General features: G+C 38.3%; 1 protein-coding gene across 1 annotated transcript in view; it reads left to right on the top strand.

Moving 5' to 3' along the window:
- The window catches only part of ANGPT1 (angiopoietin 1), a 1,835,232-nt gene that overhangs the window by 787,990 nt on the left and 1,024,817 nt on the right, over window positions 1-22,425 (top strand). The window contains exon 4 of the mRNA XM_044065710.1: window positions 8,513-8,748. Coding sequence (XP_043921645.1) covers window positions 8,513-8,748 — 236 coding nt within the window. The remainder of the gene's footprint in view (window positions 1-8,512; window positions 8,749-22,425) is intronic.

Genomic DNA, 22,425 nt, shown 5'->3' with positions numbered 1-22,425 from the left:
TGATTCTTTGACTACCGGGATATCCAACTGGTTTATAATCTATTTTCAATCGAGACTGGGGAAAAAGTTTCAACAAATTACACAGTGTACAAAATCAATAACAAAACCAAAATTAAAAACAAAAGCAAAACATTCAGTGTGAAAAAAATAGATGTAACCGCATACAGTAGAAACAACTGTAGGAACATGTGTACTTACAGAAGCGGTAAAAAATATATATATATATATATATATATATATATATATATATATATATATAGACAGTAGTAGCATTGTCGCCTCACATTAAGACGCTGTCTGGTTCGATTCTCAGCTAGAGCATCTTCTGCGTGGAAACATGCGTGAATGGGCGTACCTTCGGTGAAGGTTGTGCATCAGGCCTGGCAAGCCGATACGTAAAAATCAACTGCCAATCATCAGAGTTCTGCTGTGGCGACCCCTAAACGGGAAAAGCAGAAAGACACAAACAAATAGACAGTATAACTGGCAAATAGGAAGTGAACAAATATAAAGACAGTATAATCGAATCATAGTCCTGTAGTCTGTGCATACACACAATGAACAGCACTGATTACATATAACAAGTCAGAGTCAGGGTAACATGCCAAAACAAGACAGCATTATGCACCTACTGGCAGTTTGTAACACAGATTAGTAAATCTATAGACAAAATGTATGGAAGCTCAATGTAGGACTACTTGTATTTCAGATTGTGTGATTCATGTATACACAAGTTGTGGGGAATACAGAAAACATTTTCTTTCCCTTGCTGTATAAAACAAATGTTGCAACATTGTGTTCAGTATGAAAAGGGGGTATACCTCTCAACTGTACAGATTTTCGCAGAATGTTCAGATTTTTGCCTCATATTTTTGCTCCATTTTTCATAAAATTATGGTTTTCTGGCAAATTATTGGCAAGTCATAAAAGAATAAAGTCAGAAAATAATGACAGACATTTGAGTTTCAGAATTTATACCCTTCAGAAATGTATGCTTAAACAAAATTTGTTATTCTGTCAGCTTTCTAACTTTGTAAGAGTAATATATAAAAATTGTACCTATTGTTGGGCCTTTGACCCCCATAATTTATGGATTTGTCCAGATTTCTTGCTCTAATAGGTTGAGAGGTATGAATGGGGGTGAGGCAATAACTAGCTTAGTGCATTTGGCAGTGATATATTTCAGTAGAGTATCCAGTATGTTTCTGCCCCTTGCTAGCATTTTGCCATGTGTTTAAGACTGTTAACACTTATGAAGTGTAGTAATCTTTGGGCCTGATTATTTGCTGAGGTACTTTTTTCCCCAGCTACTATTTAAGGAAAATTTAGGTGCTGAGCTGAAAAGTATTTTCCAGTGTGGCAAATGTTATACATTTATCAGGAAGTTTTCTTGTTCATGAGGTGATGTAAAATGACTGCAATACTTACACTGTAGTAGTGCAGGTGAAGAATGAATTTAAGAGGCTAGACGTAATGGACAGATCACTGACAATCACTGGACAGAGGTTTGTGATATTGCTCAGAGGTGGAAACAAAAATATTCCAAACAGAGTGATAAATTAAGAAGGCAAACTGGGTGTCTATGGAGGCTATTAAAATGAATAAAGGAGGGGGCAGAAGTAAAAGACAATGAAGATAGGACAAATATGTCAAACTGAATTAAATGTTTCAGGGAACAGCAAGAATAGATATTTGTGTCTTTCGGCTTTAGGTTAGGGGTCGCCACAGCGGAACTCCAGTCCGCTAATGATTGGTAGTTGATTTTTACGTGCCGAATTACCAGCCCTAATGCACAACCCTCAACGAAGGTGCACCCATTCACGCATGTCTCCACGTAGAAGACGCTCTAGCTGAGACTCGAACCAGACAGCTTCTTACTGTGAGGCGACGATGCTACCGCAGCACCACCACAGCAAGAATAGAGAAGGAGGCATATTTAAATAAGCAGTGCAAAGAATTGGGATCAAATAATATAACGGGAAAGATAAGAGCTCTGTTCAAGACTGATGATGTTAAGTGAAGCTTCAAGCTAAAATGGGCATGGCAACAGGCAATGACAAGTGGGACCTAACAAAGCAGAGGCTATCATGAAGAGCTGGCAAGAATAAACACAAAAAAACTATATAGGGAAGACATCACTGCTAAACACAGTGTTATGTTCTTTGATGTACAGACATTGTACCCGTTTTACGTATTAACCAGGTAATGCTCAAGATCTTGCAAGTTATACTTCAGCAAAATACAGACTGAGAACTGACAGGTGTGCAAGATGACACCACCAATCAAATTGTCAACATCTACTGCATAATGCAAAAGGCAAACAAATTCCAGAAATTAGTATTAACTACTTCTTTACTGACTACTCTAAAGTCTTTGATAGCTTCAGCCATAACAAAATGTGACAAGTTCTTCAATAAACTGGAATAGTTATTCTTTGGACATCCTGAAGCATATATATGCAGAAGAAGAAGAAGCATCAGTTAGAACCGAACATGTAATAATGGACGAATCCCTGGAATCAACATTATTGGCAGAAGTATTAGCAACCTCAGACATGGATGTGATGCCACTTTCTTTTGCTGGCAATGGCAAAGGGCTGAAAAGCCTGTTGTTGCATGTGAAAGTCGAAAGCTCAAAATCTAATTTCTTGCTCAAAGTAAAATAAAATGATATAATCTAGCCCTAGCAATTATTGTCAAAAGATAGAAGAAATTGTAGGCAGTGGCATATTGTTTTGCCATAGGTTCAAAGATCTCTGAAGATGGTGATGGGGGGCTAAGAAATTTAAAAAATGCTTCTTTTTTAGAAGGAAAAAAAATATGGGTAAGATATTAAAGCTATCTCACTATTAACAAAGGTTCATATAGTTAAAACTATGTTTTCCCAGTGATAAGATATGTCTGTTAAAGGTGGACTGTATGTAAGACTAAGCATTGGAAAGTCTGCACTTCTTAACTGTGATGTTGGAGAAAACAATGAAGAATTCCTGCTTTGCAAGAAGATCTAATATATCAGTTCTTAAGGAAGTGAATCCAGACTGTTCACTGGAGATTTGGACAGTACAACTAAAATTCAGATATTTTGGCCACGTAACATAAAGCTAGATTTCAATAGGGAAACTGCTGATATGGGAAAACTGATGTCAAAAGAAAAAAGGGGAGCTGCAGGCTAAGATGGATAGACAACATTACAGAAGTAATACAACGCCTAGCATGCTAAAATCTTTGGGTTTACAAATGTTACCTGATTAGATGATAAATCAACAAGAGCAACAAACATAGTTTAAATAATCACAAAGAGCTAACTATGTAAGCTGCGACAATAAAGGTGTGAGTATAAAGTAAATAAGCTACACAATGCAATAAATGCACAATCAAATATCTTAGTACAATAAGAGGTGCAGAGTACAGATGATTAGATAATCAGCTGTTGATGTTATCAATACCATGCAACCACGTACACAAAAGCAAAATTGATAAACACTTTAATGTTATCAGTACAATGTAGTGCAAACTGTGCACGATGACATAAGTTATAGTATTGGTGTCACAAGCTTGATAAATATTACACAGTCTAAAAATGGAAATCAGTTTTAGTCTTGACACTACAACATGGTCAAAAGCAATGCAAGTTTGGATACAAGAGCATAAAGTTTGCATGCATATGCCATATGGAAGACACAAAGCATGGTATGCCAACAGTATAGTACAGTGTAAATGAGAAGCAACCACTGGCTACTGTGCGGCAAGGGTTAGTAGCCATGTACATGAAATACAGCAAGTCTGCATGACTCAGCACTCAGCCATACAATGCTGTACAAAATAAATCAGTGCAAAACAAGCAGGCAGTTAATCAGGAGAATTAGTGCAGAAAATTATGATTTTCACTTGCTAGTCAAATGATTTCCAATGCAAAGACTGACCTTTTAGTGTATATTTACCCATATAATGACCTTATATATTATCCTGCCTCTGCAACTCTGCTTTGTACACTTCCCGAACCACTATATTATTTAATGCTCTGTGAGTTATAAAACTAGCTCCATATGCCTTCTGTCTCCTGTCCTGGAGCAGTGAATTTATTTCCCCCAATTCTAGGGAAGCTCCCAGTTCTTTCTGCAGGTGGCTTGTCCTAAAAAAGTGTCTCTGATCTATTAAGCTCATTAATGATGTCACCATCTGGTTTTCTTTTTCAAATGTACCAGATACAGGTCCCATTTCTATATGGATAAAACTAATATTGACCAAGGGACATAGGACCACTGCCACTTTAGCGAATTTTCTGAAAGGATCTATAAATGTGCTTAATCTATTTTCCTTACAAAGTATTACTATATTCTGAAATGGAAACATGGCCAATAGTAACAAAAACATATTGTTATATTACTGAAAATATTTACACTTTTTGTTTTTTAATTTTTGTGTCTGTCAGATCTAGAGAAAGCTGACAGAAGTCCCAGTCATTGGGGACAAAGTTGTTGAAATCCCATTTCACTGACTTTTCTCCATCCTGAGAATTGACATGACCCCAGACCATACTTATAATGCCTCACATTGTACTAGTTTGGAACTCTGTGGGAAAAAAAAGGAAAGAACAGGTCCTTTTCTGGTGGGATCTGCTGGAGGAAAACTTGTTGAAATTGAACTTTGACAAATTTACCTTTGATAGTTGGGTCCAAATGCTAAATGATAAAGATGCAACAATTTTTATAGACTTGAGTTACTTACATCATTATACTACAGCACAATTTTTTATTACCAAACTCAGTATAACCCAGACCCTAGTTTGCCTCACTTAAGCAAATGAGCAATTCTTGTGGAAATTTGCTGTATATTTTTCTTCTTCTCTAACTACAGCTCCTCAAGAATGCTGATGAGCTTTTAAACATATCTGTCAGAATATTCTATAATTGCTGATTGCTTTTTCTCTGAGCAACCATTTTCTTTTTTTCTTCAAAAAAATAATAACAATACTCCCCTCAAATTTAACATTTTTTATTCTATTTACTGTATTCTTGTTCATAGTTTGGAATGTCCAACTTTAGATTTTTTAAGTTTATCTCTCCAGTCTTTAAGAACAGCCCTTTTCCTCCTCTCCTTGATGTGTTTGTTTCACCTATCATCTCCATGTCTTGACCTCAAGTCTCCTTTGTCTGATCATGGACATTCTCTACCTCCTACATTCTCCTCTTCCCTGTAGGGCTAGAAGGCTTCTACTTCTATTTCCTTATAAAGCACTATTTATTCTGAGGGCCCTGCCTTTTATCATCTTCCTGCAACTTCTCATCAAACACTTTTCTTCATGATATTAATTCCTCAGCAAAGGCTATGAACAATTTATTCCAGTTAAATTCTCCACAAGATAAATTATCAGGAATTGCCACAGCTCAACTTACCTCAAATGATCCTACACAGATACCTCCAGCACTTCTGCTGCAGTCACTGCCAAAGCAGAGTGAACCATACCAATGTCTTTTGTTTCTGGAGGAGAGCCAACTCCTGTAAGAGCATTTATTTGATGTATAGCAAGATATGTAACATTCTGCTTGTATATCTCAGTTCATGACTGAAAAGAGACTCTAGACCAATCCACCTAGCTGGTCACATTATAGTAAGTACTGCTACTACTGCTGCTATGACTAATAATAATAATAATAATGTCATCACAGGCTATGACTGAAAAGGGTCCAAAGTGGACTAACATATTAAGCTAGTTATCACATAAATGTAATAGTCCATACAAGCTTCAGGAGATAATGACTAGTATTTTTATAATACAATGGTATTTATTCACAGAGTTAGAATAGTTATATGTCAAAGTCTTTGCTTTCATTTGGAAATAACACTATTGCAGTTTCTCCTGAATAATGTATAATGATTTAATTTCCAAATTTTTGGCCAGTTCAATGCTTTTCTGATGTCTGTCACAGAACAGAAAATCAAAAAGAGATGCAGACAGGCAATATTATCCCAGAGTGGGTAATAAGCACAATGTAGTTCAGTAAATTACTAAATTGCATTGTTTATACATATACATTAGCCTAGATGCAATGGCCCATTCTAGATATGGCTATTTTCCATATGCAATAAACTGTGAAGGGCAGATTTCAAATGTAAGGCTTTGTGGGCACAAAGTTGTGATATGAGTGCAAGGTGAATGTTTCTACAATGCACTCAAGACAAATGTATATATATATATATATATATATATATATATATATATATATATATATATATATATATATATATATATATATATATATATATATATATACATTTAAATTACGTCACTTTCTATACTAATAATAAGACTGTACTGTGCTACTCTGTACTATGTATACTCAGCTGTACTTTGTTGCAAAGTACATCACTTTATGTGTTATTTATGAGGAGCGTTGATAGTACTTTCATGTTGTGTAGCTCAGCTTTACAGTATAACAAATCATGCCACTTCATGTATTATTTACATGGAGGAGGTAAAGTGCTACTGCCATGCTGTACATCTCAGCATAACTATGTAAACTTCAGTGCATCACCTTGCTTGATGATGCATTGCAGGGAGCACAGGATACATTAGCTACACTAGTATGCATGCTCTGTGTTGTGACCCCCTCCATGAGTACCTCCTCTACTCTTCAGTTTTATGCCACATAGTGGCATGCTGTTGTGAACCCTATTGCTCCTATTTCATCCCCAGCATTATGTTCTAAGCTCAGTGCTCAGTGAAAATGAATTGCATGTGGTCCTGCTGCACATTGTGCCATTATTTTTTTCAGGCTTTGCTTTCATTTGGAAATAACACTATTGCAGTTTCTTCTGATTAACGTATAATGATTTATTTTCCAAATTTTTGGCCAACTCAATGTTTTTCTGATGTCTGTCACAGAATAGAAAATCAAAAAGAGATGCAGACAGACAATATTACCCCAGAGTGGGTAATAAGCGCAGTGTAGTTCAGTAAATTACTAAATTGCATTGTTTATACATGTAGATTAGTCTAAATGCAATGGCCCATTCTAGATATGGCTGTTTTCCATATGCAATAAACTGTGAAAGGCAGATCTCAAATGTGAGGCTTTGTGGGCACAAAGTTGTGATATGAGTGCAAGGTGAATGTTTCTACAATGCACTGAAGACATATATATATATATATATATATATATATATATATATATATATATATATATATACATTTAAATTATGTCACTTTCTATACTACTTATAATACAACTGTACTGTGCTACTCTGTACTACTTATATATATATATATATATATATATATATATATATATATATATATATAATATATATATATATTAACTCTGAAATTTCCATACCTTAGGGAAGAGGGAGGTGATGTCAGACTTAAGATATGTAACTGCACATTTTTGCACATTCAGTATTTTGTTTTTCTGGGACTCACACTACTGAGTCATAGAACTGAAAAATAATGAACTATATATACAAACCGATTAATGGACTTATGTTCCCTGAGCCCCCAGTTGTAGGAGATGTAGTACCTACCCTTCCCCAAAGTAAAGCTCCTGTTGTAGAAATCCGCCAACATCCTTTCTGGAATTGGTGAGCCATTGTCAGCCATTCTCTCCTATCTCTCCCAGCTAGGTCTTCCAGAAACAGAACTGCTGAGTGAACCTAGGTCATCTGTGGAGTGTCAGGACTCACATATGCCACATCTTCTTCTTTCGGCTTTTTCCGGTTAGGGGTCGCCAAAGCAGATCACCTGTCCACTCATGATTGGCAGTGGAGTTTTATGGTGTCGCATTGCCAGCCTGGTGCCCAACCTTCCACAGAAGGCACACACATGCACACACTCACACCTAGGGCCAATTTAGAGTGTCCAATCCACCTACAGCATGTTTTTGGGATGTGGGAGGAAACTGGAGCACCCGGAGGAAACCCACATGACCACAGGGAGGACATGCAGACTCCGCACAGAAGGCACCCCAGCCAAGGATTGAACCGGAGAACCTCTTGGTGTGAGGCGGCAATGCTAACTGCTGCACCACCGTCGCCACCCAATCACATATGTCACATAAACAGCTTATTTTTACTGCTTTTACTCATATTTGTTTTCAAAGTATAATTTCTTTCTCAGATGTTGAAAGCAATTTGATCCTTTGACTAATCACCAGTTCTTATTCATAATTTTAAAAAGTCATTGTTTTTAACTGTATAATTTTAGATATTTAAACATGATATATCTAAAAGTTGGCAAAACAGAACAATTGTAAAACGAAGTAAAATTGATATCAGGGGAACATTATTTTACAAACCTGTTTTAACACTTAAACTACTAGAAATATCTGAATCAATAACTGCAGCTTATCTAAATATTTCATTACATTATTTAATTTTCTTGCTATAGCCAGGACTTCCACAGTATGGCTTTAAGATATCATATCCATTTAATATTTTTCATACAGATTTGACTGTTTTGGTGAAATGCTACAGCTATGGCAATGACCTATAAAATATGCTTTATGTTTCACTAGTTTAATGGAAAACAAGATCATAGAAATGGAAAATAGACACAAAGAGGAGCTTGGAAATCTGAAGCAAGAGAAAGTGACTTTAGAGAGTTTGGTATCCCGCCAAAGTTTTATAATCTACGAACTTGAGAAGCAACTGAGCCGAGCAATTAGCAACAACAGCCTGCTTCAAAAGCAACAGTTGGAACTGATGGATACAGTCTATAATCTTGTTAATCTGTGTTCCAAAGAAAGAGGAGGTAAGAATAAAATAATTAATAAATGAAAATGTCCTATATGAAATCCGAGCAGTTTCTTTGATTATATATATTTTGTCTTTCTCTCTTTTTTTTTTTTTGAAACAAGAGCATCATAAACATGTCATACAAAATGTTTTAAGTTATAGCCAAACAAAAGATAATTTACTGCTAATCTAATCTTGTACTGCATTTTAATGGATATGTACAGGATTAATACACTAGTGCTTTTGCAGGTAAACAATTATGAGATTTGATATTTTTAAATGATTAATGGTTAAGTTTATTCTTATGCTGTAGTTCCTTACTCTTTTATACAATTAACAGATAAATTGAAGCTGTGATGTTTGTGTCAGGTTCATTTGACTACTGCCATAATTAATTAAATGATACTAAATTGTACACAAAGGTATTTGCACTTTTAGAATGAAACATACTTTAAACAGTATGCCTTAGATGATTGTATATTGTCTACCATTTATTCACATTTTTTATCTCATATTGAATTTGTTATTACAGAATTTTCCCTCTAGTTGTACTGTCTATGCATTTCTTATCATGTATGTTTGGAAATAATGTGGTTGCCTATTTCTGTTGCATGGTTATAATGAGACAAAAAACTGTATCTATTGCACCATAAGTTGTCACTGTTGATGCCAAAGTTGGGCACCTCAGTGTTTCAGTGTTTCAAAATATTAGGTAATAATTGGTCTCAAAATCCCATGGGAACTTTATGAGTCTGCTTGCAAAAAAAGTCAGGGTCAGAAATCCTTTTGGTTATTTAATTGACCAGGCAAAAGTTAAAGCCTGTTCGTGTTAGAGTTTAATTAACCCCAAGGTGGAGTTTTGCCACCGTCTAGATGCTCTAATAGAAAATGCATTTTTCTTAGAAGTTCTATTCTATAAAGTATTCAGTAATTGACAGATATAAATTATTTCTAGTGACAAACTGATGGAGGGTACTGAACATTATTCCCAAGATGGTACTAATACTCAATTGTGGAAGAGTTTATGAAGCAAAACCAAATGCCCCTAAGGAATTTATTGCAAGCGGAAAACAGCTGTAGCTTGGATAATGTATCTTTGTAAGAAGGACCTAACATATTGCAGACTTCTTGATAAAACATGTTGAATGCATTCTTGATTTCTTATGTTCATAATACTATAAGAGCATAAGGAATTGCAATACTATATGCACACACATAACAAAGTCTTAAACAAAGTTAATATAATTTAATCACTTCTTGAAGCAATCATGCAAAAATATCCTTAATAATAAGAAAGCACCATCTACTTATAATATTTACATTGTTTTGAAGCTTAAAGTTGCTCTCAAAAATGGTACCAGGTCAAGAAAAATACTTCAAAGAGCTGGTACAAACCCAGGTATCAAACAATTTTGAAATAGGTTTTGCAAGATTCAGCAATATATATTCTTGAACACTGCTAGAAAGATAGCCATTTAGCTCATCAGTACTATTATCTATAGTGAGCTTAGCAAATTTGTATTCATTTCTTAATTTCATCTGGTGTTTTTTTTTTCTTTAATGTCAACTTGGAATCTTTATTAAAACTTTTTGTAAAGTTTATATATACAGACTAGAAAGTAATGTTTCTTTCTACCCAAATTGTTGACAAACTTTTTCCATCATTGTGGCCTTAGCTTTTTATTCAATCTGAACATATATGCCAGCTTGTAATAAAAGACATTGCAGCAGATTTCTCATCAGAATAAAATAGGGAAAGTTTTTTTTAAGCATGACATGGAAAAAGACACAGAAATAAGGTCACCTGCTCTAAAGCAAATATATAGTATATGATGCAACTTTACTTGAATACAAAGAACCTGCTCAGAATTTTCTTATTTAATACAGTTTTTCAGTATAACTAGTGATATTCTGTAAATTCTAAATGAGGCTGTTTGTGGTTTATTTTATTTATTTTTTTTTTGTTTGTTTTTTTTTTTGCCTACAGTGTAATCAGGTAAGGCCACTGGACAAACTGACCCTTTTCCAGATCAGCCTGGAGAATTGTCTGGTTAAGTGACTGCTTAGAGTCACACAGCAGAAAAATGAAGTGGAAGGGATCAGTTCCCGTACCTTCGGCACATTATGCAACTCATTAACATCTCAGCGCTTCAGTGCCAGAAGACTAAAGCTATGAGACATCTTTATGAACATAACACAATTCCTGTGTCTTACAAGGTTAAGCTCAGACTATCTATTTTATATTTTTTAATAGAAGATGTGACGTCCCTACAATGGACCAGTAATCAAGGAGCCTCAGTCCTCACCACTGACAAAAGTGAGGGACATACACAATGGGAGGATGACAAGTACACACACAGTAAAGTGCAATTTCTCTTAAGAGCACACAGAGAACACAGTCGGGGCCTGGTTTCTCCCTCTTTCTCCAGATCCCCACTGGCACGGCTATAGGGTTAAGATCTCAGATAATGGATCAAGCCAAGACCTACAGCACCCTATCAGTCCAACCAGTGCTTTGTATCCCTGCCCAAGTAGCTGACGCACTCACACTTTGAAATTTGATTTATATACAAACACACAGACACTCGCGAGGAAGGCTGCCACAGGTTTACTAGCTATGCCCCTTCTGCCCCCACTATAAGGTAGTTATCACTGCCACCAACCTCTCTTTATCAGCTACTATAAGGCCCTTACAAAGGGTGCCCAATCATACTGTGTAATGTTAATATTATCCAAATGGTAGTCTGACCAAAACTAAGGCTATTTAGGAGTGGCCTGTACATTGTCACCAAATACATATCCAAATACTCTAAGAGCTTAAATATGTCTCACAAATATCAGCCACAAAGATAGGTTTAAATATATTTAATAATAAATAATAGAAGAACAAGACAATACTCAAACAACACAGTAACTACAGAGCTCAGAATCACAGGAAATATTGTAAAACAGCATTTCAGGACAGTTTCAAATATATACAGAAAACATTTAAACTAATCTTTACTAAATTCCTATCTATATCTAAGAGATACTATGCCCTGAATCTTACATACAGACAACACGCAGTCAGAAGTGCTAATGATGGATGTTTCCAGGCCAAAGATAAAACACAAAATGCACATTCTCTCTCTCCGAGAGAGTTCTTACATCAGTATCAAATATTACTGCTGGCTTAGCTTGGATGACATCACTCTTTGTTACCTGACTTCAGTTCCCAGGCTAACAGATACTAACAGAATTTTAACATCTCTGTGTGAGAAGTACATATCTCTCAGACGTTTGCAGAACATGGAAGTCGTAGGACAATAAAACAATTTTACATTTGAAACCTAGTAATTATTTCTGTTTCAAGACAATACAAAAACGTCCAGCTCTAGACATCCTGTCTTCTTGCTGCATTGAAACTAACTTTTATAGTACATTGTAAAGCACTTAATTTCAACTTATTTTATTGAAGTTTTCTAAGTTAATCTTCTATATTCCAGCAGGGTATGCTGTGTTCACATTCTTGAAGCTCAGTACATAACATACAGTTCTGTATAAATCATATCAATATTCACAAATTACATAGAATTATTTACAATTCCAGATAGTTGGGCTGGCAGTGTCAAATACCCCCCCCCCCCGAAAAATCAAGCTAGTTTTTCAAGTGACCGTTGAGAAACGTTGCTTGAGAGGGTTGAGCCTATCTGGAAATACCTATCCCATTCCCTGTCTTGAGAGCCCATCTGCGTTGGCATTGCTAACCCCACTGCAGTGCTGCATTGTCATATCATATGCTTGCAAGCCTAGGCTCCACCTTAGTAACTTGGCATTTTACTGGCTGGCTCAATATAGCCATGTTAAGAGATTGTGGTCTGTAACTACAGTGAATTTCCTTCTGTACAGATAAGGCTGAAGTTTCTGCAGTGCCCCCACTACAGCTAGGCATTCCTTTTCTACAGCTGCATAGCATTCCTCCCTGGGTTGGAGCCTACAGCTGAGATGTACCACTGAGTGCTCTTCTATCTCTGAGAAAACCTGCCTAAGTACAGCCCCTGCCCCATGGTTTGAAGCATCCACCTGCTCAGCAGATTCTTTGCTGTAATCTGGACTGCCTAACACAGGGGTTCCTCCCAAAGGTCCTTTAAGCTTCTGAAATGCCTGCTCACATGCTGAGATCCACACTACCTTATCTGGCCTGTCTATTCCTTGTCAGGTCTGTGAGGGGAGCAGCTATGGTACTATAATTGATGACAAACTTGCTGTAGTTCCCTGCTATCCCTAAGAATGTCCTCACCTGATTTTTGGTAACAGGGGCAGGCCATGCCTGAATGGCTTCCACTTTGGCAAGTTCTGGCCTGATCTTACCACTCCCCACTCTATGTCCCAAGTACAGGACCTCTGCCATACCCATCTGACATTTGCTGGGCTTAATGGTCAACCCTGCCCTCTGTAGTCTGCCCAGCACCTCCCTGACTCCCTGAAATGCTGAAGGTGCTCTTGCCAGGAATGGCTGTAGATAGCAATATCATCTAGGTAAGCAAGGACAAAATCTCCTGCTCCTGCTAGGATAAAATCTACCATCCTCTGGAAAGTCATTGGGGCATTTTTCAGGCCAACGGCCATCTTCATGAACTCATACAAGCCAAAAGGAGTCACAAAGGCTGACCTCTCTTTAGCACTGGGAGTCAAGGGCACCTGCTGGAAACCCTTGATAAGATCAGTGGTGGTAAGATACTTGGCCCCACCCAGCTGCTCTAGGACTTAATCTGTCCTAGGCATGAGGTAAGCATCTGACTCTTTGTAACTATTTAATTTCCTGTAGTCCACACAGAACCTAGTGCTACTATCCTTCTTTGGTACCAGCACCACTGGGGAAGCCCAGGGAATGCTGGGCTCCTGGATTACTCCTAGTTCCAACATTTACTGTATCTCCTTTGTCAGAGTCTGTTTAACTCTCTCAGGTACCCTGTAAGTGGCCCAATTAATAGGCCTTTGGGATATTGTATCCACATGGTGCTGCACCAGGTGGGTGCACCTTAGTTTCCTAGTGAACATGCCCCCAAACTCTTATAACACTGCTCGGATATCTCGAACCTGGGTAGGGGATAGGTGCTGGGACATTGCTACCCCTTTCGCTGAGGTGTCATTTCGGGCCTCACTGAGGAGATCAGTCATCAGATCCCTCTCAGACTCCTCCTGCCATCCACTGCAAATACTCAGCACAAGGGCCTCCCTATTGTGGTAAGGTTTCATCATGTTAACATAGTACAATTTGTGCTGCTGCCTCCTACCTAGCAGTTCTACCATGTAGATAACATCACTGACCTTCCTTACCACTTGTAGGATCCCTCCCAGGCTGCCTGCAGCTTGTTTTGTCTGACAGGAATGAGAACCATTACCTGCTGCCCTACAGCATAATGTCTAGCTCGAGCATTCCTGTCATACAAGACCTTTTTCTGCTGTTGGCTTCTGCCACATTCTCCTGGGCTAAGCACATGAGTACCCTCAGCCTTGTCCTGAGGTTTAGGATATATGTCACAACAGTCTCCTTATGGAATTCACACTCACCCTTCCATTCATCTTGAATCAAATCTAGAGGTCCCCTCACCCTAGGCCCGTACAACAACTCAAAGGTTGAAAAACCTGTGGATTCCTGGGGCACCTCTCTGTAAGCAAACAACAGATGGGGCATATATTTGTCCCACTCCCTCTTAAACTGGTCTGCAAATGCCTGTCAGATCATCTTGATAGTAGAATTTAACCTCTCAACAATACCATTAGTCTGGGGATGGTAGGGGTTGGTCTTTAAGTGGTTCAGCCCACAGGATTTCCACAGACAAGCCAGGAGGTCTGACATGAAATCGGCACCTCTATCAGTCAGTATTTCTTTTGGGAAACCTACCCGCCTGAAAATCTTTAACAAAGCATTTTCCACCTTTTCTGCCTCAATGGAGGACAGAGCCACTGCCTCAGAGTATCTGATAGCATAATCTACTACAACTAGGATATACTTTTACCCTGTGGAACTTAGGGTACTCAGAGGCCCCACAATATCCATAGTGACCCTCTGAAATGGTTCCTCAGTCACAGCAAAGGCATACAAGTAGCTTTCACCTGGTTTCCTCTCTTGCCTACCTTTTGGCACTGCTCACAGTCCTGCAGTAGCGTGTTACATCTCTGTAAATCCCAGGCCAATAGAAGTTCTGCATAGTAATTTTTTTGCCCATATGACCTAAGGGAATATCACGGGCTATGGCTAGAAGTGCCAGATGGTAGGCTCTGGGCACTATCAACTGCTGTATTCTCTCACCCTCTAGCCCTCCCTCGGGGGTCCACTATCTATACAGTAACCTTTTGTCCCAGTATACAGCTTACCCTTTCCCTTGAGAGTCAGGTGCCTCACTAGCTACCTCCCTCAGGCCTTGTAATGTAGAGTCTGAGAGCTGAGCCTGTCTCAGCTTTCTGTTTGTAACCCTTCCTAGCTCCCCTTCCATAGGAAGTCTGGTATCATCTGACAGCAGTGCCTCATTGTCAACCTGGGTACTGCTACTCACCTCTGCCCTTGCAGTCACTCTGTCCAAGGGAACATCAGTACCCACAAGCAGCTGTGGTTCACCTTCAGTCTAACTGTTACAGGTTAGCTTCCTCCCTGAAGTAACCACCTCACCAGTCCTGGCTGCAAGTGTGCGTTTTGTCTGGGTCTCTCCCAGGCTACCAGACCCACATGCTTGTCTCCAAACCTGACTGCATGTAACTGTATGAACACACGGTACTGCATTATCACAATCATTCCCTACTAGGACATCTGCAGGGAAATCCTCAAACACACCTACTTGCTGGCTTCCTTTTCCAGTCTCCCAGTCAAGGTGATCCTTAGCCAAAGGTATTTGGAATGGGGTCCCTTCTAAAGCTTTTACTGGAGTAGACTGCCCAAGCAAGTAGTGTTCCTCTGTAGCCATTGCAGGCTTCACAATGGTTATGTCAGAGGCTGTGTCTCTCTTAGCCATGGCCTCTATCCCATTCACTAAGATAGGATATAACATCTTGTGATAGTTTGGTACCGTTTTTTGTCTCAAGACAACCTACTTTTGGCATTTTGTCACTCCCACTTACTGGCTCTCTCATCTTTTGTTCCCCACCTTGCCTCCATGGACATCTATATGCTACATGGCACCACTGGTTGCATTTAAAACATTTAATTCTTGGGCCTGGACATATACCTGGACTAGTGGCTTCCCCTGCTACTGGAGAACTCTGTTGGGGCAGTCTGGGCTGTCCACCATGGGTTCCCTTAAACCCATAAGCAGCACTGAGTGTCCCTTTCCTGTGCAGTGATGCCCTGTTTGCTAAGTATAGGTCTCCATTCTTCCCCAACTCATCTGCAGTACTGCATTGTCTATCAGCTAACCAGATTCTCATGTCCTCAGGCAAAGTGCTAAAGCCATGTTCCCTCACCAAAACGTCTGCCAGCCCTTCAAAAGTGGTGACCTGACATCCACTCGCCCACCTATGAAAATAAGTACTTAGTTCAGCAACATATTCACACACACTTTAATCTACCTTGCATCTATGCTCTTGAAACTTTTTCCTATAAGCTTCAGATGTTAACTTAAAACATTCTAGCAAACAGTTTTTACAAAATTATAATTTAAACAATCAGTATCAGATAGTTTAGAAATGGCAGTTACAGCTTTACCATGGAGTAAGGGGGTCAGGAACCATACCCAGAGCCCTTGGTCAACATTATACAGTTTACATACCCTCTCAAGCATATGAATGAAACTATCAAAATTATCCCCCTCTGTAAATTGTTGAAGAACTTTACTGACCTTTGTTACTTCTGGGGTTCAATTACTCACTTCCCCATTACCACCATGACTCTGGCAAAGAGTCAGCATCTCCTTTTCATGTTGTCTCTGCTTCTCCTTCTCCTCAGCCTCCAGCCATCACAGTTTCTCATTTTCCTCAGCCTCATGATATTTCAGGCTGTCTGCTGCTTCTATTTCCAAATGCTTGGCCTCCAGCTCAAATCTCTTTGACTCCAGATGGATTTTTAAGTCCTCTGTAGAAAGACTGAGCTGTCCATTTTCTGAGAGTTGTACATCTCCATGGCCAGCCCGATTGTCCTCCCAGTTGCTATTCTGTGATGCAGCTGTGACTAAAGCTGCAATCATGTCTGCTTTAGTTAGGTTGGCGTGCACCAGTCATTTAGCCTGGCACATCTCAGCCAACTGGTTCCTTGTCAGCTTGCCATACTCCTCTGCTGACATGCTTGCCTGCTCTCCCTGACTAACTAAGCTAACAAAAAAAAATAAATAAAACAATTGTGATATGAACTCTGAATGTTCACTGCATGGCTGATTAAGAGTACAGACACCTTCAGTGACTCCTGTACACAAGCTACAGGAATTCAATATCCACACCACTACAAGCCAATTAATATGTGACGTGGCTTACTCACTACAGTCTACCAATTAATATGTGATGTGGATATCCCACCGCTGCTATCCAATGAATATCTGATGTCCCTGCACTGGCCCAGTATTCAAGGAGCCTCAATCCTGACCACTGGCAACAGTATGGGATGTACACATTGGGAGGATGACAAGTATGCACACAGCAAAGTGCAATTTCCCTTAAGAGCACACAGAGATCACAATACATCTGGGGCTCATTTCTCTCTCTTTCTCCAGATCCCCAATAAGACTCCCCACTATTCAGCTATAGGGTTAAGATGTCAGCTAAGCGGTCAAGCCAAGACAGCCAGCACCCTCTCTGTCCAACCAGTGCTTTGTGACCCTGCCCAAGTAGCTGATGCACACACACTTTGACATTTGATTTATATACAAGCACACAGACACTCCTGAGGAAGGCTAGCACAGGTTTACTAGCTATGCCCCTTCTGCCCAGACTATAAGGTAGTTATCACTGCCACCAACCCCTCTTTCACAACTACTGTAAGGCCCTTACAAATGGGTGTTCAATCATACTTTGTAATGTTAATATTATCCAAATGGTAGTTTGACCAAGACCAAGGCTATTTAGGAGTGGCCTGTACCATGTCACCAAATACATATGCAAATACTCTAAGAGCTTAAATATGTCTCACAAATATCAGCCACAAAGATAGCTTTAAATATATTTAATAATAAATAATAGAAGAACAAGACAATACTCAAACAACACAGTAACTACAGAGTTCAGAATTACAGGAAATATTTTAAAACAACATTGCAGGACAGTCTCAAATAAATACAGAAAACATCTAAAGTAATCATTGCTATATTCATATCTATATCTAAGAGATACTATGCCCTGAATCTTACTTACAGACAACACGCAGACAGAAGTGCTGATGATGGATGTTTCCAGGTCAAAGACAAAATACAAAATGAACATTCTCTCTCTCTGAGAGAGTTCTTACATCAATATCAAATATTACTGCTGGGTTAGCTTGGATGACATCACTCTTTGTCACCTGACTTCAGTTCCCAAGCTAACAGATACTAACAGAATTTTAACATCTCTGTGTGAGAAGTACATGTCTCTCAGAAGTTTGCAGAACATTGAAGTCTTAAAACAATAAAACGCTTTTACATTTGAAACCTAGTAATTATTTCTGTTTCAAGACAATACAAAAACTTCTAGGTCTAGACATCCTGTCTTTTTGCTGCATTGAAACTAGCTTTTATAGCACATTGTAAAGCACTTAATTTCAACTTATTTTCTTAAAGTTTTGTAAGTTAATCTTCTATGTTCCAGCAGGGTATGCTGTGGTTACATTCTTGAAGTCCATACCATACAGTTCTGTATAAATCATATCAATATTCACAAATAACATAGAATTATTTACAAAATTCCAGATAGCTGGGATGGTAGTGTCACAAAATTTTAGAGTATCTCTGGTGAACTAACATTTACGCTTTGTGTGTGTGTGTCTGTGTGTATGTTTGTGTGTGTGTGTGTGTGTGTGTGTGTGTGTGTGTGTGTGTGTGTGTGTGTGTGTGTGTGTGTGTGTGAGTGTATGTGCTCCTTCTAAGATGGTTGAAACTGGGCTTGGACAAACTGATATACATCAAACCATTCAATGTTCTTGGAAGATCAAAATGCTAACCCTAAGTTGAATAATTCTTTCTCCTAAGTTGAATAATTCAGTTTCTCCAAATTGTTAAACCATGTGTGTGTGTGTGTGTGTGTGTGTGTGTGTGTGTGTGTGTGTGTGTGTGTGTGTGTGTGTGTGTGTGTGTGGTGGAGGGGGACTCTGCCCCCAAACCCTCAAAAATTAAATATACTAACTCCATGGTCACACAATTGTGAAGAAAGAGATAAACTCAAAAATTATGTAATGGTCAGTCTGCTGAAGTTTGACCTTTACATTATTCAACCAACTGTACTAGTGATGAATTTTTAACAAAATTGTAACAATAAATAAATTTAATCAATTACAAATCATCTAACACTCACACTTACACACACACACACACACACACACACACACACACACACACACACATGCACATATATATATATATATATATATATATATATATATATATATATATATATATATGGATTCACTTCAGAATTTCGAAATTCTGAAACATCGATTTTCATCTGATCAAGACCATAATATTGAAATTCCAAAACAAATCCCCCCCCCCAAAAAAAAACAACAATTTAAATGTTTCTGCAGGGGGACAAGCCCCCCTGTATCCCCCACACCCCCGCTAATTAAATATTCCAACTCCAAGATCGCACTACAGTGAGGAAAAGGCAAATCTCTCATTCCACGCTGTATGAAGATCTCTGTTCACAATGTCGGGATTCCAAAAGTTCAATCATATGGTCTCTGCCATATGAAATTTGATCTTTCAGGATTTCGGCATTGTGAAGTGTTCCCATATATATATATATATATATATATATATATATATATATATATATATATATATATATATATATATATATGTATATGGATACCTAATGTTATGTCAAATAATAAATAGTCAAAATGTAATGTTTTAGTATAGTGTGTATAAATTTAACTGAATGTAATTTTCAGTGAGTGTAGTTGTGTTTTAATGGTATCAAAAAGAAGATGTTTGATTATGGAAGTTAATTTTTTTTTTCTAATGCAGAAAGCTTTGGATATACCAAAACTTTTGGCATTAAGTGTGACAGTGTGTATCTGCTTTGTGTCAGATTAGGGGCTTAGGAGGGTAAAGATTTACTATAGTTTGTGTTTGATGGTGTTTATGATGGGTTTGGATTATGTGAGGTTGTTATTGGCTTAGCGTTAGAATAAGTTCTAAGGAAAGAGGTGAATTTAGTACTCTTCTTGTGTGGTGATATATGTGGTTTGCATCTGAGTGTCTTGTGTAATGGTAATGTTGCAGAAAGGATTTTTCTAAGGAAATGTGCATGACTGGGGTTAGTGACGAGGGGCTGGGTTAGAGATAGGGTTAGTATGCATTAGTAAAATGGGCACAAAGAGGACAAATGATAGCTGACCTAAGTCCATGGAAGCGATGAAAGAATATGAGACAGTTAAAAACACTGATTGTGCTTTTTATTGGGATAAAATGATATTGATTTTTAGGCAGGATGTTTGTATGCAAAAAGTCAAGGGTTTGAGTACTGATAGTTTGTTTAAGAATCTGATAATTTAAGGGAGAAGATAGATAAGCTTTAACTCATTATTTGATTTGATGACTTTGTTTTTGGAAGGAGATGATACAGATTGCATTGTATTTTGGAGAATGCACTGGTCTTGTCCCTATCAGCATCTTTCATGATTGATAACAGTATGAGATTTGTGGCCCATTCATGTTTATGTGGTGTCCATCATGGGGTAAATCATCATGCAGCTTGATCCAAGTCACTTCTGTGTGATTTAGTCATGGCCCCTGTAGTTCAATCAGAAAAACGTAGGAGGAACCTGCACTCCTACTACACAGGTCATACTGCTGTACTTTAATACTAGGTCTGTGCATAACAAGTTGTGTAGTGTATCTGACAAGTTGCATGAGGTGGGCATGTGTTTTTTTTTTCCTGTGGAGACCTTACTTGTGAAATTTTTGCTCCAGTATTTGTGACATTGGCGGTTGCAACTTTTCAGGGAACAACCGTTAAGCAGAAAGAGTTGAGGGACAGAGTTACCATTTCCATTGAGTTTGCTATGTGCACAGTATCTCATCATGGATACTTCCCCATCTGTTATGTATGAGGTAATGTGAGGATGTTCCTTCAGGGGTTCACTAATTTTCTTTTCTCCTTGGGACTGATGGTTCCCAGATGGTTTATCCCGGGTGACTTCTGTATCGGTGGCCTTTGTAGGTGAAATGCTTCATGATATAAATGAATTCAGGTTTGTTTATGTTGTTACCCCTGCTTCCATATTTTTGGCCTCATATTGGGCTTCATTTTTGAGCTTGATACCATAACCAGAGGCTTGAAAGTGGAACGTCTCCCTTGGTTTAACCATTTTGTGGTTCAGTTCTTGTTTGATCAACCTTGGGTAAATCTCACTGACATAGGACTGGGTCACTGCAGGAATTTTAGTTTGCTTGTTCAAGCCCTGATATATCCTGCTCTTTGAATAATTTGCAGGACTGCAGTGTTACTACTGCAGAAGAACTTATGAATAGTGACCATAGAGCACTCTCAGTAACTTAGACATCAAGGCTCATAGTCATTTATAGCTTCTTCATTTCAGGTCATGTGACCTATGGTTTGACCATCGACTTTGTGAGTATAACTGTGCAGAGGCTAAAGCACAAGTGTTATATGGCATTTTGGAGGACAAACATGACAAAATAATAAGTTTTATACCAGGCTGAGATCTCCTAGAAGAAGTCTATGGATTTCTCCCAAAAGATCTTCAGAGTGACAAACCTACCAGCTAGCATTTTCTAAGTGATCAGGAGATTAGTCCAGCCCAGATATTATATACCTTTTGTGACTATGTGTCTTTGTGAGAGTGTTTGCACACACAAACACATGCACTCATATATAGATAGATAGGTAGATAGATAAATAGATAGATAGAGAGATAGACAGATAGATATAGATATATAGATACAGATGTACATGTACATACACACATATATGTCAATCAGAATCAGGGAAACATCAGTAGTTCTAATGTTGATACACTTTTATGTATGCTGCAAGAAATAATCTCAGAGCATGCACATTTGAAAACAAATTTTTTGTAGGGGGAAAACCCCGAAGCACTCCCGCATCCCCTGCTAATTATTTATTCATTCTCTGAGACTGCACAGTACAAGGGGAAAGTATATACCCCCCAACCTCCGGGACTGTCAACGTTACACACCTATCAACGATCTGTTTACTAGACCAAAACATATTGACAAAACAGAGATCAGCATTAGGGAGTTTCACTTATTACATATGCTCTTACACACACACACACACACACACACACACACACACACACACACACACACACATGCGCATGTGTGTGTGTGTGCAGTCTTTATTGTTTCTAGTGCTGCATTTTACTTATACTGGTTACTTCCTAGTCAGAGTTTTGTCATCTCATCTCACATCTATTTTACTACTTAATAAATCCATATGCTGCAGTTAGTTTCCTTAAATATATGGGGTGTCCCTCTCTTTGCCATGGAAGAGAAAAACTGTTAAACATTCACTGACAAGAGTGGGCTGTTATATATATGAAAGACCA

The sequence above is a fragment of the Protopterus annectens genome, chromosome 3.part0 (genome assembly GCF_019279795.1).
Source record: "Protopterus annectens isolate FY-2018-M chromosome 3.part0, PAN1.0, whole genome shotgun sequence".
Taxonomy (NCBI): Eukaryota; Metazoa; Chordata; order Ceratodontiformes; family Protopteridae; genus Protopterus; species Protopterus annectens.
Note: the sequence above shows the minus strand (reverse complement) of the source record. Positions and strands in the feature narration are given on the sequence as shown.